This window comes from Mangifera indica, chromosome 9 (genome assembly GCF_011075055.1).
Source record: "Mangifera indica cultivar Alphonso chromosome 9, CATAS_Mindica_2.1, whole genome shotgun sequence".
NCBI lineage: Eukaryota > Viridiplantae > Streptophyta > Magnoliopsida > Sapindales > Anacardiaceae > Mangifera > Mangifera indica.
This window is the reverse complement of record NC_058145.1, coordinates 15,703,332-15,729,983: the sequence shown is the minus strand read 5'-3', so window position 1 is coordinate 15,729,983 and position 26,652 is coordinate 15,703,332. Positions and strand designations below refer to the sequence as shown.

Genomic DNA, 26,652 nt, shown 5'->3' with positions numbered 1-26,652 from the left:
TCAGATCAGCGGAATCTTGAGGGAATATTTACGGCACTTTCGTCTGGAAATTATGGTGTTGGCTCCTGAATGTATACATTGTATAGCTGGAGTGAATGTTGGTCAGTCGGTTTAGGAGCTCAACGTCCAAGCTACCCTGAAAATATGCCCAAGCGCTGACAAAATCCTACACCTTATCTCTCAGTACTTCACAATGACTCTATCATGGTTAGGGTTCATCTCTCTTTGTGCCACGAGCTCACAAACTGAAATATGTATAAACTTATACTTTTTTATGTTTATTCTAGGGTTAGGATGTACAAGACTTCCCTAAATAGTTTATAACTTCTTATGGAAAGAAGCCCGCTCAAAATAGGGTTGATCTGACTGTGTTAGGTTTGGCTACTCGCTCTCAGAAAATGTACTACTTAACCTTCACTAACAATGAGTGTTATTTTCATCATTGATTCTCGAGTATAGAGACAAACTATTGAACTTAAAGTCTTTTTTCACGGAATACTATTAACATAATTAAACCAGTTTCACTTTTAAAATAACCAAGTTAAATAGAAAATACATGGCATATTTTGTGCTATTTTATGGGGGATTTAATCATCATGAGCAATATATCTTCTTTACCTGCACTTTTGTACGTATGATGGCACAAACTCATTCGTTTAGTTGTTTAGAACTTTCAACACTGAAAACTCTAATTCAGTTATCCAAATTTAAACCACGGAATGGCTGATCTACCTCGGATCCCGAATCTATGCGATGGCTTTGGTTCCCTCCCAATTACGCCTCTCATTTCCATGTTCTTCTCCGGACAGAATCAAACCTCCTACTCTTGAGGATGACTGCGATTCCATGTCTCCTTTGATGATCTGGCCAACCTGTTATTTTTATAAACGAATATATAAAAATACAAACGGATGCTTAAAAATACAAAATGGGTGTGTGAAAATATAAACGGGTGCTTGAAAATGTGAAGGGGTATATGAAAATACAAATAGATGCGTGAAAATACAAACGAATATGTAAAAATACAAATAGATGTGTGAAAATACAAATGAATACGTAAAAATACAAACAGGTGCTTGAAAATGTGAAGGGGTGCGTAAAAATATAAATGGGTGTGTGAAAATATAAAACGAATACGTGAAAATATAAATGAGTGCGTTGAAAATATAAATGAGTGTATGAAAATGTGAATGAGTACATGAAAATATAAATGAGTGCATAAAATATAAAAGGGTTGCGTGAATTATAAAAGGAGTGCATGAATATAAAAAGAGTGTGGAAATTATAAAGGGGTGCGTGAGATATATTATATATTATATTATTAAAATATATTATATTAATAATATAACATATAATGTGTAATATATTATATATATATATATAAATATATATTATATTATATATATATATATATATATTATAATATATATTATATTAATAATATAATATATAAAATAATTTATATATTATATTATATATTAATAATATATATGATTTTTATGCACTTCTTCATATTTTTACATATACTTTCACATTTTTTTGCACCGTTTTATAATTTCACATACCTCTTCACAGTTTCACGCACCTTTTTATAGTTTTATGCACCCCTTCACATTTTTTTACACCTCTTCATAGTTTCACGTATCCTTTTACATTTTTACGTTACCCTTTACATTTTTCCACATCCCTTCATAGTTTCATGCACTCCATTACATTTTTACGCATTTCTTCACATTTTTCCACACATTTTCATAGTTTCACGCACCTCTTTACACTTCGTATATTTTTGCAGCATTTCACACATTTTCACACCATTTCGAAAAAACATACATCCATTTGCACATTTTTGCACCCTTTTGAAAAAAACGTGCACCTTTAGCACCCGTGCACAACTCGCACTCACTCTCTGTATAGTTATGTTCATCATTTCTATAAGGATATGTAAATATCAACTGTTACATTAGAAATTAATCTATTTTTGATATGTAAATCTTAACAATTACAAAAAAATTAAATTTAATCCATATACTCTAAAAAAATAAAACATTTTCTTATAAAAACTAATCTAAATAAAAAGAAATAGGATAAAAAGTATTATTGGAATAGAAAATAAGATTTACTTAAAAAGGTAAAACTACACAAATTTTGTCAAAAAAAGTTTACACAATAAATTTCATGTCTATTTTAATTCATTTCCTTTTTTATAAGCATTAATACATGTTTATAAGAGGGATCATTAAGCATGGAGATTAGATTTGTTTATTTCTATCATACGGTTAGTTAATGTTTATAAAAAGATTCTTAATATATTATAGGGGTGAAATCTAGGTAAAGCCTGTTTGGGGGCTCGTTTGAGTTTTACTAGGGTTGGTAAGATGATTAAAATTCTAGAAAGAGAAAAATTGAAGTTACAGAAAGTGAAGGATATTTACGGCACTTTCGTCTGGAAATTACGGTGGTGGCTCTGGAATGTATACATTGTATAGCTCGAGTGAATGCTGGTCGGTTGGTTCAGAAGCTCAACGTCCAAACTACACTGAAAATATGTCCACGCGCTGACAAAATCCTAGACTTGATGTCTCAGTGCTTCACAGTGACTCTGTCATGGTTAGGGTTCATCTCTCTTTGAACCATGAGCTTATAAACTGGAATATGTCTAAATTTATACTTTTTTATGTTTATTCTAGGGTTAGGATGTACAAGACTTCCCTAAATAGTTTATAACTTCTTATGGAAAGAAATTCGCTCAAAATAGGGTTGCTCAGACTGTGTTAGCTATGGCTACTCGCTCTCAGAAAATGTACTATCCTTCACTATCATGAAGTGTTATTTTAATCATTGATTCTATAGTATAGAATCCTGACAACAAACTATTGAACTTAGCCTTTCTCCACAGAATACTGTTAACGTAATTAAACCAGTTTCACTTTTAAAATAACCAAGTTAAATAGAAAATATATGGCACAATTTGTGCTATTTTATGGGGAGTTAATCATCATCAGCAATATATCTTCTTTACCTGCACTTTTGTACATATCATAGCACAAACTCATTCGTTTAGTTATTTAGAACTTTCAACACTGAAAACTCTAATTCAGTTATCCAAATTTAAACCACGGAATGGCTGATCTACCTCGGATCCTGAATCTGTCCGATGGCTTTTGTTCCCTCCCAATTACGCCTCTCATTTCCATGTTCTTCTCCGGACAGAATCAAACCTCCTCTTTCTCCGACGATCTCGACATCATTCTTGAGGATGACTGAGATTTCATATCTCCTTTGATGACCTGGCCAACCTGGTCTTCTGCTCCGAGTCAGACAACTTTTTCTCCCCGACGGTCATCTCGGTAATTTCACATCCGATTTCGACCGGTTCACGTGTTTGAAGACCGAGAGAGCGCCCAGTTGTCCAGACAAAGGAAGAAGCATTAAGTGGAGGAACTAGAAGACAAGGTGACAGCTATGCATTCTGAAATTGCAGAATTGAATGGTAAAATATCCTTTTTTATGGTTGAGAATGCCAGTTCAAGGAAACAGTTGAGTAGCGGCAGCGCAATGCTACCACCAATGGGACATACCCATACTGAGGTGTACCCGCCACCTCACATGGCGGCAACACCGTACGCATGATACTTTGTTGTACATCATATAAGCCTCAAGTTCTATGAACCCATTAGTGCTATTCCTCGGTTGAGTAAACAGACTTCTTGCCCGGTTAAGACTAGGAAGAATGATAGTACTAAATCTAGTAGTAAAACTAAGAAGGTTGCTAGTTTTAGCTTTCTGGGTTTGTTGTTTTTTGTGTTATTGTTTGGTGGATTAGTGCCTCCTGTGGATGTTAAGTATGGAGGTATGAGATGGTGCAGTTACTTTAGTAGTAGATTCTATGATAACATAGAGGAAGAGTTTTGAAGGTTAATGGGCATATGAATGGATCTCATGAGGGTTGGGTAGTGGATTTTCCCGTGGGAAATTTGGTATAGTGAATAGCATACGTGGTGAGAGAGGTGTTGAAAAGAAAGAGAGAGGGTCACAGACTTCTTCTGGTTCAAACATGTTTACTGTTGTTGGCCATGCCAGCGAACCACTGGTTGCCTCTTTCTATGTGCCAAAGAATGATAAGCTTGTGAATATTGATGGCAACTTCATAGTTCACTCAGATTTGGCCGGTGAGAAAGCTTTGGCTATTCTTGAGAGAGGGAATGGCGGAAGGCACTCAAATTTATACAGAAATCCTGCTGAGAGACAGAAGACTTTGTAACAAATTAGTGTCAAAGCTCCTGATTATGCGGATAGAGAGACTCCACTTCATCAAGAATGACAGTGGATAACGGAGGCTAAGTTCGAAAACAGTGGAAAACTCGAACAAAATTTGTCGGTAAAAAGGACTCGTACTATTACTATAAACACAAGTAGTCATGGGTTGAAGACATCCTAATCTTGTTTGATGGAAAAACAAAAACGGAGGAAGCTGAGTCGGTTGATTCCGGATGAAGTCCGACGTAAGCTAAAGATCCATCAATGGAAAATGGCTATCGGAATGAAAAAATAGTAGAATCCGACGAGATCTAGCCGCCAAAATACCTTCCTTCATATGAATGTTTGACTCAAATGGTGGCAGAAAAAAATTACGGAGAGAGGAGAAAAACAAAATGAAGAGATTTGAAGAAATAAGGGGAGTAGAGAATTAAAAAAAAAAAAAAAGGCAGAAAAGATAAGCATGGATAAGACGAAAGAAGACATGTACAGGAAGTAGGGATGAGAAAAGAAGTTGACGGAAGGCGAAAGTGTATAAATGAAACTCGCTAGGTATGCAATTTGTTTTTACAACCCAACCCATCTACACACAACTTTTTACTTAGGCCTCCAACCAAATTTCATACAAAGCACCCATCTACCATTAATCAAACCCAATCCATTTATTAGTAAACTGAGCCCAACTAATAGGTCCAATCCAAAACCAATAAAAACTTTTAACAAACTAAAGCCATTTCAAGTAAACCCACAGTCCAATGCCCAATCAAGCTCAAACACAATTTCATTAAATTCAAATGCACCTTTCCACTGAAACCCTACCACTAGGCTTAACGTAAAACTCACTTGGGATAACTCAACACTAAACAATCCAAACATGCTCCAAAAGGCACGTCCCACCCGTTTTACACACTCATTAATCCAATTTCCTCTAGAATGAGTCATTACAGTGAATCCAACCCACAATTGTCCAATCTAATAATATTCAAAACATTAACCCAAGCTTATTTAGTCAAACCCAATTCCAATGTTTTAAAATCCCACACAGCAATTTACAGCTCGGACTCAAGTTATCATAAACCCGAACGTAACTTTCAGCCTTTTTAACTCGACCCAATGTCTTGTACCCAATCCTCCACCTAAAGATTTATCAACCCAACCCAACTAATTTAACTCCACCCACACTCACCCATTAAAAAAAAGGAGCAACCCATTTATTCAGAAAACCACAACCCTCACCCAAATACTCAAATAAGACAATTCTATATAAGGTGTTTTGTTTTTTCTCACCCAACACAAATAATTTTACACCCAAAATCAAATACTCCACGAAGATATTCAACTTCATAGGATCCCACTCGAACTAGCTGATGAACAAGCCTACGAAACCGGTACTAATGCCGAAGTCCAAGCGAAATAGAGCTAAGGATCTTGCTTTCAATGCTATGCAAGATACAACCCAAATTAAATATGTCGATTCGAGCAATTAAAGGTTTTATTGTTTGATGAAGATGAAAACAAAGATGAAGAGGAGGAAATATAGTGATTTGAGTTGGTGTGAAATAAGCCACACAAACTAGCCAGGTATAGAGAAGGAAGAAAGGAAGTAATTCCTATTTCCTAACTATGAAGATCCCGTAGAGGTCGTCGTCGTGGCTGTAGTTTTCATCAAGATGATGGTTGCCCATTATCCCTATTGCTGTTTAGCTATCCTATTAATCTGCTAAAAGTGATGTAAATATTTTGAAGCTGCTTGGATTTTATATATGTGATCAAATTAGTAGTGCACACTTCAAAATTTCATTTATCAGATAACATGATAATCAAAATTGTCATTACTCCTTCGTCATCAGTTGCTAATATATATGTAAAAGATCGTCAAAATGCTACTTATAAGAAAAAGAATAGAAGGATTTTCAATGATTTTCCACTTTCTCTTACTGGTTCGAATCTAAATATTAGCAGAAAGCATGTGGAAAGAAAATTTCAGAAGAAAAACTTTCAAAATAATAGATTTGATTCTTCTATAATTGTCTTTGTATTTGTCGATCTCAGAGAGGGTGGTAATAATGATGTTGATAATACAATTACTCCAAAGTCACATTTTCACATTTTCATTATTATGTTTAAGAACAAAGTCAAGTTTATTGCAAATACTCGGGTTTTTCCTCGGTTTGGTCTAAACCTATGATTGCTTAATATTAAAAATTGGTTGGAACTAAGTAGGGATTGCCATCCATGTCAAGCACCAACTGAGAGTTTGGTACAGAAAAGAACAATTAGCAGTTTATTTTGCCTTGTTAACCTTTCTATGCACTCTGAATTTCCTATACTAGCTTACTTTTACAATTTAAATCCTAGTAAAAAAATCAATGTCACGTTAGCTTGTAAAAATGGCAGTTTCCCTGGTCATTCCCTTTTACACCAATCATTTTATGGACTTTTTAGGTCAATTGCATGGTTTTAAAACTTATTTATTATATCTATAGTTCTTAAATGAAATTTTAATAATCAATTTTTCCAGTGAATCTCTAAAGAATTAAGAAAATTGAGTTATCTCAATGTATTAAGTTCATGGTTTAATAACCAATTTTTGGCCATATGAAGTTTATTGTTTTTTTATTTTAAATTTAACATATCTTATATATTTTATAAAGAAAGTACAAAAATTTGCAGTTGTTAGAATTTGGAGCCTAACAGCACATCCATCGGTATAAAGTGCATATGTTATCAGTTGAATTTATTTTTATATTAAAATAATTAAGATGATTTATTTAATAATTAATTATATAAAATTGTTTTTAATTTTATTTTAATATTTAATTGAAACTATTTATCAGATTGATCATCTGTTAGACTAAATTGTTCTTACCAAATTGACACTTGGCTTGGTTCTAAAAATACTGGTATTTATTAAACAAAATTATATATATATAAAAAAAAAAGAAAAACACATTTTCGAACACTACACATGTCAATGAATAAAATTATATAAAAAACAAAAATATTCGTTTAATTGTCAGTACCTGTATGAAGTTTGTGTTTCACTTCAGCTGAGATTCAAATTTCAATTATAATCCTTCAAAGAGTAAATCACATTGTCCCACCTAATATTTGACCTAAAACCCCTTTTCACCTTTAAATGATATAAAGTTACTTTTCCACCCAAAATCATACATGTCGAACCGTACTAGGCTTGAATTGGTATTCAACTCGATTTAAGTTAGATTTGAACTAGAATTTTAATTTGGTCTCAATTGAGAGTTTATTAAATTCCTCTTTAGTTATATTATTTATTATAATGATAATTTTATTTATCTCATTAAGAATACTATTTATTTTATCGACGATCTCTAAAGTTATTTTTTGTCAATTTCAAAAAACTCAAATCCGAAATCGAATTGATTATTTAATATTTAAACTAAACTTAAACTATATTTAAACTATATTTTTGTCTTTTCAAGTGAATTCGGTTTAAACACAAAATTCTAACCAAATCAGACAAGTAATTGGAAAAGATATTGTCTTATTTAAAAATATACAAATTGATTCAAAATAATAATACAAATACTTCAAATATAAATAAATTATTCGTTAGTCATAGTAACAAAAGGGAAAGTTAAATTTATACCCACTTTTAAGTTTGTCGATACAAATTTACTCAACTATTTTTTTATTAAATATTCATACTACAAAGTTTAATATAATATTAAATTTACCTCATCGTTTTTTAACAAAATAACAACTATTTTAATAAAATCTTGTGTTTTTAAGGATAAAAACGAGGATAAACTTGATATTATCCTTAGACCTTATTACACAAATGTTTAATGAAAAAAAGTTAAATTAATTTGCATAGACTTAATTAAATGTAGGTAAAAATTTCAATTTCCCGTTACAAAAGCCCGGTCTCGTATTTCACTCCACATGCAATACACAACTTGTTCGGCCCCAATGGTCCTGTCCTCCCACAGTGACTGCACGTCCCCTGCTTCTCGCGGCCCATAGGCTGTCTGCCGCCATTACAGTCTTTCAATGCCACTTGCGATTGATGATTTTCTAGAGAGTCTTGACGAAGATAAATCCGGCTTGCAGCAAAATCATTAAAATCAGAATAAACTAAATTACTAGTATACTCATTTAGTGGACCAATTGATCTTCTATGACCTTATTTTCTCTACACTACTCAAAACGTGGATGAATGTAATTTACTGAGGCTTGTATTATTGTTGTCCATTGGTACATTTTGTTTGGCTTATTAACTAGGCAGATTTTGGCTTTGTAAGTGTCAAAAAATTAGGAATAGTTTTTGTTTTAAGATGTAAACCAAACCCTAAATGTAGCAAATTTGTATTTTCATAAGGGTACGTAGATTGTATCATTTCAAGAGAGGAAAATGTTTTGATTATCACCCTAATAAGATTCAAAACAAATGAAACACTAACAAAATATCTTACCTTGGCCTTTTGTCTGGCAATTTTCGTTTATTTCTCGGTGGTTTTTGCATAGCCAAAGGCATCTTCTGATTTTGAAAACAACAAACACCATCTATTAGTGAGAGTCAAAATTACAGAATTACCAAACTAATTAATGGAAAGGGACCTGTTTGTTTCCTGAAAAAACATAAGAATGTTGCGGAAAGAATTTTGATACTAAACACAGTGCCTCAACCACAAACCAGTGATCACATGGAATATTATCCATATTACCTGCATATTCTCTGTAGGCATGCAAGGATGTTTTTGGGAATTTTCTCCAACATTATGTTGACTGCCAGAACTAGTACAGGATCCTCGATTATCTCCATCTAATTATACATTCATAATATTAAGCATATTGGCACCAAACAAACAATTGGGAAATAAATTGTTAAGCAAGATTAAAGTGACAGTACTTACCATTTCTTGCTTCTTTGAGTGGCCAACAGTGGATAACAGCATCATCGCATGATTTTCTTTTAGTCAGGCTCTCTTGACTAGAACATGGCGGATTTGACACCTTCCTTTGTGCTTCCATACAATCAATGCCATTTAAACCACCATTTCTATGATGAATTTCAGCATCTCTTCCATAAAGATTTATTGTTGCTTTAACTTTCAAAACATCTTCCACCTCTTTGAGTGCCATGTCCAGATATTTTTGAACTATCTTTTGACTTTCCTCAACTGCTACACTTTTAGTAATGATATTTAAAACTTTATACATAACTCTACTTGTAAATGAACTTGATTGCTCTTTACTCTGATCAACAATCTTTTGCTTACAATCATTTGCCACCATCTCATATTTGGCAGATTTCGTCCATCTCTTTAGTATATAGTGAGCGGGTAGATAGTCAATATCTTTTGCAGCAAGTACCTTTAAAGCATGAGAGCACAAGATGCCAGTTGATTCAAAATTTTTACAACTGCATGTCACTTTTAATTCAAAACAATTAAATTCCACAAAATTGTGTCGATGACCTTCATCTGTTATCTTGAACATAAAAATTACCCCATTACTTGCAATTTCTTCTACAACCAATAATTGACATCTATGTAACTCTTTTTGGAACAATTTGAAGATTGTCCCGGTATATGCATCAGCTGCATGTTTCTCCAATTTATTGTTTTCCAAAATCATCGGCCATTTGTTTTTATTGCAACAAAAATCTTCATATAGCTCTGCTCTACGCAGTTGCTCTGCTGCTCCCAGATATCGCTCAACAAACTTTGATAGAGTAGTGGTCTCGCGCACCAAGTTATGGAAAACATTATTTATGTACTCAAATCCATGGAACGATTCTATTCCAGCCGAATAAGTACTCCCCGGTGACCATTTTTCCTGCATCTTATATAAAGTATTGACCCATGGGTTTTCTCGAAGTTTGTAAATCTCAAACAACACTTGCCACCTAAAAGAAAACTCATCCTTTGAAGTACAACTTGATATGTATTTATTAAATTCATCCTCAAAATGAGGTAGCTTAAAAGCTTCAGAAATGTGTTTTCTGGCATTTTGGTTGATATACCATACACCAATACGATGCTGTGTCTCATGTAGCTCCAGCTCTACTGCTTCAGAAATTGATTGATGCATGTCAGTGAAAATCGCTCTTGGCTGACACTTGCCCATTGCTTTTACAAAAGTCTTAAACAACCAAATGAATGAGTCTGTGCTATCATCAAGCAAAAATGCGCAGCCAAAGAAGATATATTGCCGATGATGATTAACTCCCAACAAAAAAGCACAAATTATGTCATATTTTTCAATTCGGAATGTTGTGTCCAAAATCAGCACATCTCCGAAGTATTCATAGTCTATCTTTGACCTGCCATCCCTCCAAAAGAAATTTATTATACGACTTTGGGCATCAAGTTGCACAGTGTAGAAGAATGAAGGGTCCTCCAATTGTAAATGATTGAGAAAATTTAGTAAACTTTGACTATCCTCGGGTGATAGGATATTTATTTTCTCATTACACAAATAGTCCTTGCTAAAATTAACAAAAGGGGACAACCCCGGAGAATTTCCAACAACAGTCTTTTCCACCATCACAACATTATTTGCAGTATCAATCCCTGCATTTTCCTCAGAGATATTAGTAGATGAACATGTTATATGCCCATGATTTGGAACATTAGTGTCATGATTGTGTTCTAGAACAATGTGAGTTATCACCCATTTTCCAATGTCAGTGTTGTGTGTAAATTGAACCATTGCATTACAACCTATTCTTGTTTCTTTCCTCTGATACTTTCTTGCCTTGCCAGACTTACTCTCTGATCGAAATCCTTCTTTTGAACAGTAAAGAGAACGTTTACGTATGGTTCCATCTGTCAACCGCTGTGTCTTCCCTTTTCTTACACTGAAACCCCTTTTTGTAGCATAATTTGTGTAGAACTCATATCCTTCCTGCTCAGATGAAAACACCATCCCAAGCTTTGGTACCTAAAAATTTATTTAAGATGTTTTGTCCTTTAAATAGATTGTTGACTCAGATTGTAAGCCATTATTTTCACACACTGATGGATTTTCATTAGCCACATTATTTTAAAGGCCAAAGGACTATTTCCCACCCAAGGTATACTGAAATGTCAAGTTTCTACCATTTATCTTTGATAATACTAAACACTCACCCATGAACAGTTAAAATCAACGGTGGTAAGGGTAAAATCGTCATTTTCTCTATAATATTAAAAATAAACTAAAATATAATCTATTTTTGCCTCCCTAAACTTTAAAAACTAAAATTTTCCTCTAGCCTAGGTTTTAAAAAATGGCAGTTTCACCCTAGGGTTTCGTTTTGAAATCCCCGGTGATATCTCTAGCTCCATTACGGACGACCTCTCCCTCCCGAAGCATCCTCTCATTCTGGTGATCTCTTTCCTCTTTGGAGGTCCAATCGGTGTCGGAAAAACCTTGGGAGATGATGAACTTCGTCAAGGAAGACGAAGTTCTTCATCTCCCAAGGCGTCTCCGACACCGATCGGGTCTCCAAATGGGAGGAAAGAGATCGCCGAAATGAGAGAATGCTTCGTGAGGGAGAGGCCATCGACAATACAGCTAGAGATTTCAAAACGAAACTCTATGGTGAAATTGTTATTTTTTAAAACTTAGACTGGGAAAAACTTTTAGTTTTTAAAGTTTAGGGGGGCAAAAAGAGATAAAATTTCAAGATGTTAGAGTTTCATTAATTTCAACTGCTCATGGATGAGTGTTTGGTATTACCAAAGATAAAAAAGTGAAAACTTGTGGGAAATAGTCCTTTAGCCTATTTAAAAGTGAAACTGGTTAATCCCTAACTACTATCGTAACCGCCATAAACCGACGCATATTCTCAGAAAAAATATTTTTACTTGGTTTTTCAATATAAGGGTAAAAAGGGTAAAAAAAAATATGGTTTGCTTATTTTGGTAAAACTTTTCTAGGGTGGCCTAAAAACGTATAAACGCTTAAAATTTTGTTTATTTTAATTAATTACCCTCATGGATGAGTGTTTGGTATTACCAAAGATAAAAAGGTGGAAACTTGTGGGAAATAGTCCTTTAGCCTAATTTAAAAGTGAAACTGGTTAAATTACTTTTACAATATTTTATCATTAAACATTTAAATTAAGCGCTATATATATATATATATATATATATATATATATATATATATATATATATATATATATATATATATATATATAAAGAAGTAACTTACCTAGAGCCTCGAGGAAATGCTAAAAATTGAGATCCAAGTAAATGCAACTATGTTGAAACTTTGGTATCCTAACTTTTCCATCCTATTGATACGACACTTGATTAGCAATTGTTATATCAAATATCATATGACCCTCTCAATTATATAGTAATTGCTTCCTATTTCACTATTTTCATGACAATTTTTGAGTTTCATGTGGATTTTTTTCAAATATCCAGTTTTTTATTTGATTAAAATCAACTGGGGGTCAAAATTATTTGAGTTGAAGTTACAAATGCATTTATTAACTTCAGCTATTTTGATGAGTTGTAAATCTAGGCTTAATGGCATTTTTATGACTTGTAATTATGGTAAAAAAAAATTTATATTTTTAAGGATAAAAGTAGATATCATGGCCATATTGAACAAATCCTCCCGTCCTTTCAGTCCTTCTCAAATGTTCTTTTAATGATCTATGTTTCAGTCCCAATCCCAAAGAAAGACAAAGTTTTATGGTTAGTTTTTAGGACTCCATGCAAGAGAATTCACTCAGGTACCACTGAGTCAATGACGCAAAATTGCAAATAACACTTCAATGTTATTGAAAGGCGAATAGGACAAATTTTTGATAGCAACTAGCCATTGCTTACAGAGTCAGATTATTCCTATTTTGAGCGGATTTCTCCCCATAAGAAGTCATAACCTACTTAGGGAAGCCTTGTAATCCTAACCCTATAATAAATATAAAAAGTAATATTATTTACATTTATAACGAGTATCAATAATGATGTGCCATTATATAATTAAATATTATTTTATTTTTAATTTAAAATCACTCAATTAAATAATAACATATTTTCATTGGTATTTATTATAAGTACACATAACATTATTCAAACATGAAAGAATATAAGTTTAGACATATTCTAATTTGTAAGTTCAAGGTACAAAGAGAGATAAACTCTAACCATGATAGAGTCACTCTGAAGTGAGAGCTAAGGTGTAGCAGACGTGAAAAGTTAATCAACAAAGGTTGAATTCCTATTTCATTGTAATTTATGTTATCCAGAGAAACTGATCTATCTATTTCCTTCGTAGATGTACCAATTATGGTGAATCACGTAAAATATAACATGTTCATGAATGGTTTTGTCCTAAATAAACTTATTTATCTACAAAGATTTTTCCATTAAATCTATTTCAAAAGATTCTTTATGGTACACCAAACGTTCATCGATTACTCATTTAATAAAGGCCAATAGACTAATTCCCACCCAAGGTATATTGAAAGCCCATTCCTACCCTCTAATTTTCAAAAACCTAAACATTCACCCATAAATTAAAATTCTTTAAATTTTTCAGTTAGGTTAAGAGTAAAATCATCATTTAATAATAATATTTAAAAAATAAAAATTTATATCATTTTACTCTTTCAATTTAGAAAATTAACAATTCTTCTTAAAATTAAGTTTTGAAGAGTGACATTTTCCCCTATCTAGGGTTTCTAATTTCGTCGACAAATTTTTAACCAACGATGGCTAATTTCTCTCCCTCTTGGTGTCGTCTCTCCCTCCAATATTCAATATTGGACTGACGATGTTTGAATTTGATAAAATTTAGACAAATAGTTGAAACTCTTTGTCTGAATCTTTGTTGTCCAGACAAAGTCGACTTTGTTTGGATGATGATAATAGTCTATCTAGACCATCATCGTCATTATTCAGATGAAATCGACTTTGTTTGAATGACAAAGAGTTTCAACTTTTTGTTTAGATTTCGTTTAGATTTTATTGTATTTAGACATTGTCAGTCTAATATTAAAAATCGAAGGGAGAGATGACACCGAGAGGGAGAGATATCAGCCATCGTTGGTTGAAAATTTGTCAACAAAATTAGAAACCCTAAGTAGGGCGAAAATGTCACTTTTCAAAACTTAATTTTAAGAAGAAATTGTTAATTTTCTAAATTAAGGGGTTAAAATAGTATAAACTTTAAATATTATTATTAAATGATAATTTTACCCTTAACTCTAACTGAAAAATTTAACAGATTTTAATTTATAGGTGGGTATTTGGGTTTTTGAAAGTTAAAGGGTGGGAGTTAAATTTCAGTATATCTTGGGTGGGAAAAGGCTCTTGGCCTTTAAAAAATTTTGCGTCAGAAACAATAGGTGAAGTGCTAATTACTGCCAAATTTAAGTTATTGTCGCCATGGAATCTAAAACAACATTAAAAAAAATCCTAAGTTCAGAATTCGAAAGTTGACTCATAAATAAACAGTCAATATAAAATCACGAAAAGTTACCTCATCGCCGGACGGTAGAGCCGACTTCTGATTAGATTCATCCTGGTCTATTTTTTGGCCATAAGAAGCAATCCACGGTTGGAAACCTTGTACGGAACTTTGACTTTGAGCTTCTGAACCGACTGACCGACACTCACTCGAGTTATACCTTCCTGAGCCACTACCATAATTTCCCGATGAAGTGCCGTAAATATAGCCCCAGTCACGATCGAGTATCGATGACGATGTTCCCTCAAGATTCTGCTGATCTATCATGGGCGCGTCTGGTTCTTGCTGCGTGAACAATTCATTGTCAGGAGGAAGTAAACCGGGCCATAAATTGTCAACGATCGGGCTATCTAACCATAAGTCATCGGCGTCGGTAAACAAGTCATTTGAAAAATCAGAATCGGGAACTCTAGTTCCAGTTCCAGATGATAGATCATCTGCCATTAACTGATTGTGAAAAACAAGTGAAGCGAAGACGCTATTCTTTTCCGCTTACTAGTGTCCCCGACCCCCACATTTTTTTTAATGAGCCTCCAGGTCTGGTTGACGCTGAAGATAGATAGTCATCAACAGTGTCTGGGTGGTCCGCTCCTTTTTTTTTTTTTTTGGGCCAAATGACTATTTCCAATCAAGGCATAGTATAATCCAAACTGATATCTAATAATTTTCAAAAATTTAAAATCTCATTAATGAGCTAATTTCTATTAAAATTTTTAGTTAGAATTAGAGGTACAATCATTATTTTGACAATAACATTTAAAAAATCTATAATTTATTATATTTTCATCTTTAAGTTTTAAAAACTAACAATTTCATTTTCGGTTAAAGTTTTCTAGTTTTAAAAATTCGTATTCCCCCTGAAACTGAGGGTTTTCTTTTCAATCTTCTCCGGTGATATCTCTGGCCACCGACAACCTCTATAAAATTCTCTAACTCATCTTCGACCACCATCTTGGTTTGGATTCATCTAGATTAGATGAATCCAGACAGTCTAGATGATGAAAGCATCATCTAAACCGTTTGAATTTGTCTAATTCAAATGAATTTAGACCAAAGTGGTGGCCGAAGATGGGTTAAGGAGTTTCGTAGAGGTTATCGATGGTCAGAGATGTTGCTGGAGACGAGAGGAAAGGTTTTAAGGGGGAAACTGTCATTTTTCAAAACTAGAAAACTTTAACTAGGGGTAAAATTGTTAGTTTTAAAATTTAAAGTTAAAAAAATTGATAATGAAGACATAAATTAATATCTCTTATTGAGACAGGAACAAAGATTTCTATCATGTCCCGCCCCTCTCCGTTGTCATTCTTACAAATTAACCTCTAACTTTCTTTGTCCCCAAACCCCTATCACTTTTCTCCAAAGTCATATTATATATTTGTTATCCTTAGCACTTTAAATTTTATATTATTATTTCTACACTCCAAAGTTGAGTACCAAAACTTTAGATCACCCATTGCACAATGGGTGGCCTATAATCAATTGAAAGCAATTTTAAGTGTACAAATAATAGATATTATTTTGTGTATAAATAATGATAGTATTTAATTAATTAGATGTTGTTTCCATACATGTTGCTCTTCTAAGCACCCTTGGTCCTTTGAAAAATATTTAGAACAATATTATGTATACCCACTTTAGATATATAATTGTATACACACTTATATATATTATTATATGATTAAATATTATTTTATTTTTATTTTAAAATCACTCAATTATGTGATAATATATATGAGTGTGTACATATTTATATAGTTAAAATATGTATATGTAATTTTATTGAAATATTTAATATTGGAAATGGAAAGCGCATTTTTTCCTAGATTTATGTAACCCAATTGCATTGAATATTTATTTTTTAAAATATTTCTAATTATGTTTTATAAGGGGTTTAGTTGAGACAATCTTAATATGGACTAATTGGATTATTGCCTCCACCATTAAAAAATTATTAAGAGAATTATGATATTATTATAATTTTATCTTTATTTATTAATTTTAAAAATAAAATACCTTAATTTTCAATTGAAACAATAAATTATAAAAAAATTTTGAAAAAAAATATTTTTGAAAAAGAATTAATTCAACAGCATAAAAAATAATTAATTTCATGATTTGATGAAAAAAAATCTTAATATATTATTAAAATAAAAAATATTTTAAAAAATACACAAAACAAAAAATTAATATGAAACATGTTAGTTTATAATTAAATACAATAATAATTTATACCCATTAATTTTTAAAGGTATTTAATTCAACTAATAAATTAGTATTCATTAATCAAACAAAATAATTGTTTATATATACTAAATTTTACGAAATATAATAATAATTTATATTTAGTAATTTTTTAAGTAATTTATCTTTATAATAATATCTCATTTTTTGTAATAAAAGAATACTCCAACCAAGCATGTCTTTATCCCTTTAAATGATTTTAGATAAAGCATCAAAATTATAAATATACTTTGGCAAATATTTCAACTGATCCTCTTGAAAGTTTTTTAAATAATTTAAGATTTTAAATACTCTCAAACAAACTTTTGAAATCCTATCAGTTTGAATTAATCATGTTCAGTATTATGATGAATGTTCAGTATATCTACAATATGATAATAAGAAATGTTATATACTTTTAACATCATATTTTAACCAAGTCATTAGGAATACAAAACATGTAACATTTATGATGATAGTACAATTAAATGATATGATTACAGGCTAACATTTTGGTTTAAGAGCTTAAGTAACTTTGCCGGTGAGTAGTTCCTATTTCCTTTCTTGTTTCCGTGCTTCTGCCCTTCTTCATTTACAGCGGAAGTAGGCTTCTTTGATTAACAAAACTACTTTGCGCAAGCCAACGAGTGTCAGTTGATGTTTGTCTAACACGCCTTTCCTGCGAATACGATGCACCAAAGAGTTTAGTATGAATCATCTGTGAAATCAACCGGCACTGTAATTTGAGTTGAGTGTGAAATAAGCCACACAAGGTTACCGAGGTGTAGAGAAGGAAGAAAGGAAGTTGAACTGAATCTGGAAATATTATTGATGCTAAAGATCCCACCGACAGAGAACCAAGCAGTGTCATTACATAGTGAACTGCATGAATCTTAGCTGGAGACGAAGAGTTGATGAAGCAGCCCAACTCTATTGCATAAGCTAACCAATATGCTAGCAAGCAAGCAACGCTCACCCACATGGCTACGAGATGCTTATCAAATGGAGAAACGTTTTTCCCCTGGTACTTCAACTCAATTAAATTGAAAATAGCTGATATGATAAAGGCAAGAACTGTATGGAAAGTGGTGGCTGCAACTGGTTCTTGTGGGAAGTTGCTTGAAGTTGTAGCCATGAGGGCGATGCTGAAGGAAAAATATCCCTGTGATAAGAATCTCCCCAATGGGCGGCCAGGGAGAGAATTATAAGTACTTGTTCTCGCAAAATCAGCCATGAGACTGATCAATTTAATTGCTGGGATGTGATCAGTGTTTATAGAGGAGAAAATTGTAAGCTTAGAAGGGTGAGTTGAGTGAGTGAACGAGGTTGTCAAATTCATAAGTCAGTCTTGTTTTATTTATAGAGATGTGGAACATGGAGTATTATGGTCTGAAGTAGAGTTGTGAAGCTGACGTAGAGACCACCCAATTAACGCTGGCTGGTCTTTAGTTTAATAAGAACATTTTTAGATGACCCATCCATGCATTCTTACTAGTCTTTTGGAAAATTAGAAAGTGGTCTCACAGGACCACCTATTTATATATATATATGAACCCTTAATTACTCTGGTTCATTTAACTTTTTGTAAGTATTTTGACATTGGAAGCTCTCTTTCAACGACTTCTACAACATGATATGGTAATTAATTTCTAATCTCTCTTGCAACAATAAATCAAAATAAAACTTTAGTGCAGCAAGTTTTGATCTTTCTTCCTCAAGAGGGACTAAATATTTTGTGGAATCTCTATGAAGTTATTTAGTTGTTGTTTTACTTGATCGCTGCTTGGATTTTGTGTATGTGATCAAATAGCGGTGCATATTTGAAAAATTCCCTTATCAGACAATGTGGTAATCAAAGCAAATACTTTTGGTTTTAGATTCAACAAAATTTAAATTGGTTAAAATATCGTTAAGTACCTGTGGTTTCATCAATATCTATAAAGCTGAGTATAAATATGTATTTTTATCGTCTATTTAAATTAATCTATTTTAGATCTATATTCATTATTCTAAGGATTTGAAATCAACCCAAATTTAGTATGTCCGATAGATGGTTTTACAAAGATTAATTTTGACTTAAAATTTATTTAAGATAGAATTTTATGATGAGTTTTTTGACTATTTAAAAGTGAGTTTGAACAAATTTTACGGTCGCAACCTAATCATATAAGCTGTTAAAAACTCAGCGAAAAATAATTTTTTTAAATTTAAGTATAATATTTATAAACACAAGAATCATACGAGAAAGATTCTTAATATTGGTGAACCCGACTAAACTTAGATTGGGCCTGTACAAGTTGGACTTGGGTTTGGTTGACATGATAGTTAAAAGTTGAGAAAAAAATTAGATTTAAAGAACGGACGGATAGTGTTGGGCGGTGCGTACCAGTTAACAAAACTGGTTTTGAGAGTGGCGTATTCTAGTCAAAAGTCCAGAACAATTAATAAGAAGGGAAATTTTAAAAAATGGCCAAAATACCCTCCAATTAAGCAAAACTACCCAAAATCACTATTTTCAAGCAAAAATGTCCAAATTCACTATTTTAAAGCAAAAAATACCAAAATTACCCTTTCCCTTATTTATTTAACTCTCTCACTCATTATGGGGGTTAAATATAATTTTAGATAAATATGAGAGGTTTTTGGATATTTGATATTGTAACAACTCTGTTATTATATGACATATTTCCACAAAACCCGCTGTGTTCTAAGAAATCTCCATTGGCTCTCCAATATTTTAAAAAATCTATTTTACCCCCCTAACCCACGGTCAATGTCTGCTGACCGTGGGAGAAATCGTTTGACCGTGGGAAACACTGTTCCCACGGTCGAACTGTCGATTCTTTGCAGCCATTTTCGGCCAAAATTTGGTTGTTTCGGCCTCCGATTTTCACATAAATCAAATCTACACGTTGTATAACACAAAACCCCTCAATCAATTCAACAAAAACAACCAAAAATTAAAACATTTTAAGCATTGTTCAAATCAAAACCCTAAAATTTCAAACCTCAAAATCTCAATCAAATCTCAATAATATGAGCAATACCTTGATTTAAATAAGATTACTGGAGATATACTAACCTTATTTGTCATTTGCCGTTGTCGGAAAGCAAGAAAATCGGCGAAAATCTGATTGGGAAGTTTCGAACCGTGGGATGAGCGTGGGAGAATGGAAAACCCACGGTCACACAGTAAATTTCAGAAAAACCTGTCGTGGGCTAAGGACTTTCCCCGACACCCCAATATTTTAAAAAAGCTATTTTACCCCCCTAACCTACGGTCAATGTCTGCTGACCGTGGGAGAAATTGTTTGACCGTGGGAAACACTGTTCCCACGGTCGGACTGTCGATCCTTTGACAACCATTTTCGACCAAAATATGGTTGTTTCGGCCTCCGATTTTCACATAAATCAAATCTATACGTTGTATAACACAAAACCCCTCAATCAATTCAACGAAAACAACCAAGAATCAAAACATTTTAAACATTGTTCAAATCGAAACCCTAAAATTTCAAACTTCAAAATCTCAATCAAATCTCAATAATATGAGCAATAACTTGATTCAAACAAGATTACGAGAGATATAATAACCTTCTTTGCCATTTGCCATTGTCGGAAAGCAAGAAAATCGACGAAAATTTGGTCAACCGTGGGATGACCGTGGAAAAGTGGAAAATTTTGAATTTTCTTTGAATTTGCACAGTGAAATGACCGTGGGAAGTAAGGAAATTTGTTGTGTTTATATATGGGGGCAGTTTCATCATTTCACAAAACCTAGGCATTTTTGCTTAAACCTGAATATTTTGGGCAATTTTCTTAGAACCCCTAAATTTTGACTATTTTTTATAATTTCCCCTAATAAGAAAGTGATCTCACAGGACCACCTATTTATCCATCATCCAGTCTTGTCTTGTCTACCATTCACTCTGGTTAGACGTTCACGATGTTTGCCAGTATTTTCATCTCCATGATCCATGAACCCTATCTGCTCCTTTTACTGTATCGAAGATATTTTTGGAGGGTCTCTTTCCACGACTACTGCAACATAATATTAGTTATTAATTTCTAATCTCTCTTGCAACAGTAAATCAAAATAAAACTTTTGTGCAGCAAGTTTTGAATTTCTTCCTCGCAAGGGACCATATACGCGCTGCGGGAAATTGCATAAGCAATGTTTTCTAAGACATCTTGTCACATGTTGATACCTAGAAGGAGATGAAATACTAATCCATCGCATCACAAGTTTACAATTTCAGGTGTTTTGATATTGACTGGTTTCATTGATAATAGATGGAATACAGCCAGACATGTGTCCAATAAATGTAAGCCTTAATTTTTAACATTCTTCAGACTGGCCAAAGGACTCTGTCCCATCCAAATTTTAATATAAAGACAAATACATCTCTATAGAGTTTTAAAAACTCAAACATTTATTTATAAACCAATTGTTGTTAAAATTTTTTGTTACGGCTAAGGGTAAAATCAACATTTTATCAATAATATTAAAAAATATATAATTTTATCTCATTTTTTCCTCCAGATGTTGAAAACTCACATTTCAACTCCTAACCTCTACTTTGAAAAGTAACTTTTCTCTCTCTAAATCTCTAGGGTTTGCTGCAAACTTCGATGATGGTGGTTGTGGTGACCAATCAGTTTCGGCATGTACTAGCCTTCTGTGCGTCTCCCTCTGCTAGCACTAATGAACTATCCACTTTTATATAATAAATAAATTTAATTATATAAATAAATTATATGATTAATTATGAAAGGTAATAAATAAATAATAAATAAAATTAATTATATGAATAAATAAAAAATAAAAAATCAAATTAATTATAGGAATAAATTCTATAATTAATTATGAATTGTATAATAAAAATTGAAATTGAAATTAATAAAAAATAAAGAAAGAATTTAATTAAATTTAAGAGAATTTGATTGAAAGATTGAGAGAGTATTAAAAATTAAAAGAATGAAAATGAGAGAGTTTGAAGGATTTAGTGTGGGAGAGTTGAGAGATTGAATAGATATATCATATATATAAGAAAAATTAAAAAAAAAATTTTAAAAGAGGGGGAGTGAAACGAAATTTAGAAAATATACAAGAGACCTCCCCGACAAAAGATTTTAAAATATGCAGGGGACCCGGTCCCCTGCATATTTGCAAGAACCGTTGGTTCCCTTTTTTTAAATTTTTTTAAAAAAAATACCTATTTAGAAGAATGTAAACCGCCGGTTCATAAACCTGATATGAACCGGTGGTTTTACAGTTTAAAATTATGTAAACCGAAACAGAACCGTCAAAATCCGGGTTCGATTCCGGTTCTTTCGGTTTTATCCGGGCCGGTTTCGGTCCAGTTCAAGGGCCAAAGCGGCCCGTGGCCAGGTCTAACTTAGTGGTACCTGATTGAGTTCTCGAGTATAGAATCCTATTAACAAACTATTAAGCTTGGTCTTTCTTTGGGATTGATACTGAAACATAGATCTATAAAAAGAACATATGAAAGGGATTGAAAGGATTGTCTACTTTTTTACTTGAAAAATATAGTTTTTTAAACCATAATTGCAAGTCATAAAATTGCCATAAAACCTAGATTTACAACTCAAAAAAATAGCCAAAGTTAATGAATGCATATGTATTTTCAACCGAGATAATTTTTACCTCCAGTTAATTTTAATCAAATAAAATTATGGATATTTTGGAAAATATTAATAGAAAGCTCAAAAATTGATGGCAACTTGATAATTCACTCTGTTCTGGCCAGTGAGAAAGCTAAGGCTTCACAGGAGGCTTCTTGTGAGTCTTCTAAAGTGGATAACAGGAGGGAAACTGGTATGGCGCTTGCAAAAGCTTTGGCTATTCCTGACAGAGGGAATGGTGGGAGGCACTCAAATGTATACAGAAATCCTGCTGAGAGACAAAGGCTATTTCTTCTGATTCTGCTGTTACCTTGAAGGACAACATGAAGTCAACTGCAACTTATGGTAAACTACAGCAACGGTTTAAAGAAGGTCTGGCAGTTAGTCATTGCCCCTTTTTGTTTGTTTCCATTTATATTAAATTCATTACATATTCTTGTATCAGCTACACATGTACTGTTGAAGTGCTCTTTGCGATTTAAACCTCAATTCCATGAATCTGAGATTTTATAACATTTCTAGTACAATTGTTTGTGATTGTTGGTTGCTGAAAATATGTGCAAGTTTTTGTTTGACCAATTTTGTTTAATTAAAAAGATCATGAGGGCATTAGATCATCTTTGTTGATAAGCATAATGATCCTCTAGTATTGGAGTTTAGCATCCTTGCTTAAGAGACATGAAGGATGTATTCTATAATCATTCTTCAGGGGAGCCTTTTTTTTTATAAATATTTTATAAGGTAAATGGTTTATTGTGTGCTTCTATTGCAAAGATATCTGTAGACTGTAGTGTGACTATAGACTTTGTAGTGTTTTTTATTTCCATTGTGGAGGTCGTTTGACAACTTTCACTATTGCTGAATAGGTTTGATAGGCTTACATTCTAATTAAGTTTGATCTACCAAAGTTGTCTGCGTTTGTTCTTTGTGCTTATACCTATTACTTTTGGCAGGGCCGTTGTTGAGTTCTGGAATGTGTATAGAAGTGCTCCAGTTTGATGTGTCACTGGCTTCTGCTCCAAGAGCCATTATTCCTTCATCATCAGTTGCTAATATATCTGTAGAAGACCGCCAGAATGCTAATCAAGTTCATAAGGGAAAGAATTTCTTCCAATTCCTCTTATTGGTTCTAATCTAAATGTTAGCAGAAAACATATGGAAAGAAACTCCTAGAAGGAGATTTTTCAAGATAACAAATCTACTTCTTCTATGAATGTCTTTATTCTTGTTGATTTAAAAGAAAGTGGTGATGGTGATGTTGATAGTATAACTGTATAATCACTCAAAAGTTGCTTTCTTGGATTTTTGTTATTGTGCTCAAGGATAATGTCAAGTATGTCACATACTAATATGTTCTTCCTCGATTTGGTCCTAACCTAGTGACCACTTAATATTAAAATTGGCTGGAAGTAAGTGGGATTGCCAACCATGTCTAGCACCAGCTGAGAGTTTGGTAAATAAAAGGACAATTAACAGCTCATTTTGCCCTTTTAACCTTTTTATGCACTCTCAATTTCCTATACTAGCTTACCTTTACCATTCTAATTTTAGTATATATATCAGTATCACATTAACTTGTCAAAAAGGCTCTTTCCTTAGTCATTCCTCTTTTACACCAACCTTTTTATGGACTTTTTATGTCAATCGCCTGGTTTTAAAACTTGTTAATTGTATCTATACTTCTTAAATGAAATTTTAATAATCAAAATTTCCAGTGAATCTCCAAAGATTTGTGAAAAGTGAGTTATCTGAATATGAACTATGCTGAGTTCATTGTTAAATGATCAACTTTAGGCCATATGGTAGTTTACTTGTTTTTATTTTAAATTTAAACTATCTTATATATTTTATAACGAAAGGAAAAAAATTTTGCAATTGTGTGAATTTGAACCTAACAGAAGAATATAACATGTGTATGCTATTAGCTACATTAATTTTTATTTTAAAGTAATTAAGATTGTATATTTAATAATTAATTATATAAAATTATTTTAAAAATTATTTTTAATATTTATTTGAACAATTTACCAATTGAATTGAATTGTTCTCATCAGATCTGTCTAGCCTGGCTCTAGACATAAAGCAAAGATAGCCAAGTTGATCGCACCCAAAATCAAAGCAAACATAGCCATCAATCACAGTGACTTGGTATTTGGTTAGCTCTAGACATAAAGCATTTCATACCTTTCTAATTCTTAAAATATTATTTTATTGCTACTATACTGATCCAGATAAAAGTATTAAACTCAGATCACACCACAATAGAATGGGTGGTCTATAGTTAACTAATTAATTAACATTTTGAGATGACTAATCCAAAAAAACTAACTAAAAGTTCTCTAAATAATTTAAGATTGTGAATATTCTCAAATAAACTTTGGAAATCCTATTTATTTGAATGAATCATTTTCAGTATTACCATGAATATTATAGATATATAATATGATAATGAATTACGATCTCATTGGAATATGGTTTTTACTATTATGATCATATTATAATAACAAGTAATTAATGATACAAATACACGTAACATTACTTATGAATGATATTATGACATTGGAGATACAAGTGACAATTGTAATGATATGATGAGTGGGTAACATTTATGATATGCTAAGAAGCTGCATCTATGAAATTTGCTTTCTTGTTTTCTTGCCTCAGCCTTTCTTCATTTACAGTGGAAGTATGTTTCTGTGATTAACAAAACTACGCTGCACAACCCAATGAGCATCAGTTGATGTTTCTCTAACACGCCTTTCTTGCGGATATGATGCACCAAAGAGTTTAGCCAGAATTATCTGTGGAATCAACTTGCACTGTAATTTGAGTTGAGTGTGAAATAAGACACACAAGGTTAGCGAGCTGTAGAGAAGGAAGGAAGAAAGTTGAACTGAAGCTGGAAACATTATCGACGCTAAGGATCCCACTGACAGAGAACCAAGCACTGTCATTACACAGTGAACTTTAGCTGGAGACAAAAAGTTGGCAAATGCAATTGTATAAGCTAACCAATATGCTAGGAAGCAAGCAGCGCTCATCCACATGGCTACGGGATGCTTATCAAATGGAGAAATGTCTGTCCCCTGGTACTTCAACTCAATTAAATCAAGAATGGCTGATATGATAAAGGCAAGAACTGTATCTGTACGAAGAGTAGTGGCTACAGCTGCAGGTTGTTCTTGTGGGAAGTCACCTGAACTTGTAGTCACAGGGGCGATGTTGAAGGAATAATGTCCCTGTGATAAGAATCTCCTCAATGGGCGGCAAGGAAGAGAACTAAATATAGTATTTGTTCTCGCAAAATCAGACATGACACTGATCAAGTTGCTGGGATGTGATCACCGTTTATAGAGGAGAAAATTGTAAGCTTAGAAGGGTGAGTGAGTAAGTGAATGAGGTTGCCAAATTCATATTTCAGTCTTGTTTTATAGAGATGTGGAACATCGAGTATCATGGTCTGAAGTAGAGTTGTGAAGCTGATATAAAGACCACCCAGTAAACGCTGGCTGGTCTTTAGTTTAATAAGAACATTTTTAGTACCCATCCATGCATTCTTACTAGTCTTTGGAAAAATAGAAAGTGGTCTCACGGGACCATCTACATAAATATTTATATGGCCCCTTATTTACTCTGGTTCATTGAACTTTTTAAAAGTATTTTGACATTGAAGGGTCTCTTTCACCGACTTCTACAATTTGATACAGTAATTAATTTCTAATCTCTCTTGCTACAATAAAACTTTAGTGCTGCCAGTTTTGATCTTTTTCCTCAAGAGGGACCATATATTTTCTGGAATCTCTATGAAGTTAATTAGTTGTTGTTTGACTTGATCGCTGCCTGGACTTTGTATATGTGATCAACTTAGCAGTGCACATTTTGAAAAATTCACTTATCAGACAATGTGGTAACCAAAGCAGATGCTTTTGATTTGAGATTTAACAGAACTTATTTAAATGGCCAAGGATTATTTCCGATATCAGAGCGCAAAACAATCTTCATCTTTTATTGCTTCGATTGCTCATTCGGGTAATTCAGTTGTATGCCTCACTCACTCTTCTTCTTCTGAGTCAT

At 32.8% G+C, this 26,652-nt stretch overlaps 1 protein-coding gene and 1 pseudogene across 3 annotated transcripts; one reads left to right on the top strand and one right to left on the bottom strand.

The window, feature by feature from the left end:
- Window positions 1-3,462: 3,462 nt before the first annotated feature.
- On the top strand, window positions 3,463-23,969 carry LOC123226327 (annotated as a pseudogene).
- LOC123225282 (protein FAR1-RELATED SEQUENCE 5-like) lies at window positions 7,992-15,234 on the bottom strand. 3 transcript variants are annotated; one of them, XM_044649206.1, is made up of 5 exons: window positions 14,725-15,234; window positions 9,153-11,184; window positions 8,964-9,061; window positions 8,712-8,776; window positions 7,992-8,342 (listed from the first exon to the last, which is right to left on the bottom strand). In XM_044649206.1, the coding sequence occupies exons 1-5, from the start codon at window positions 15,154-15,156 to the stop codon at window positions 8,150-8,152; spliced, it is 2,820 nt and encodes a 939-aa protein (XP_044505141.1). In that variant the 5' UTR covers window positions 15,157-15,234; the 3' UTR covers window positions 7,992-8,149. The 3 variants fall into 3 exon arrangements, with proteins under 3 accessions (XP_044505141.1, XP_044505142.1, XP_044505143.1); XM_044649207.1 differs by having other exon boundaries at window positions 8,712-8,773; XM_044649208.1 differs by having other exon boundaries at window positions 8,147-8,322.
- Window positions 23,970-26,652: the final 2,683 nt, after the last annotated feature.

Bases quoted from the DNA above. Each gene is read 5' to 3' on its own strand.
- LOC123225282 (XM_044649206.1), bottom strand. From the start codon at position 15,156: ATGGCAGATGATCTATCATCTGGAACTGGAACTAGAGTTCCCGATTCT. The intron at 9,062-9,152 runs GTAAGTACTGTC...ATGTATAATTAG, and splicing joins ACTCAAAGAAGCAAGAAATG to ATGGAGATAATCGAGGATCC. The intron at 8,777-8,963 runs GTAATATGGATA...TTTCAAAATCAG, and splicing joins TGCCTACAGAGAATATGCAG to AAGATGCCTTTGGCTATGCA.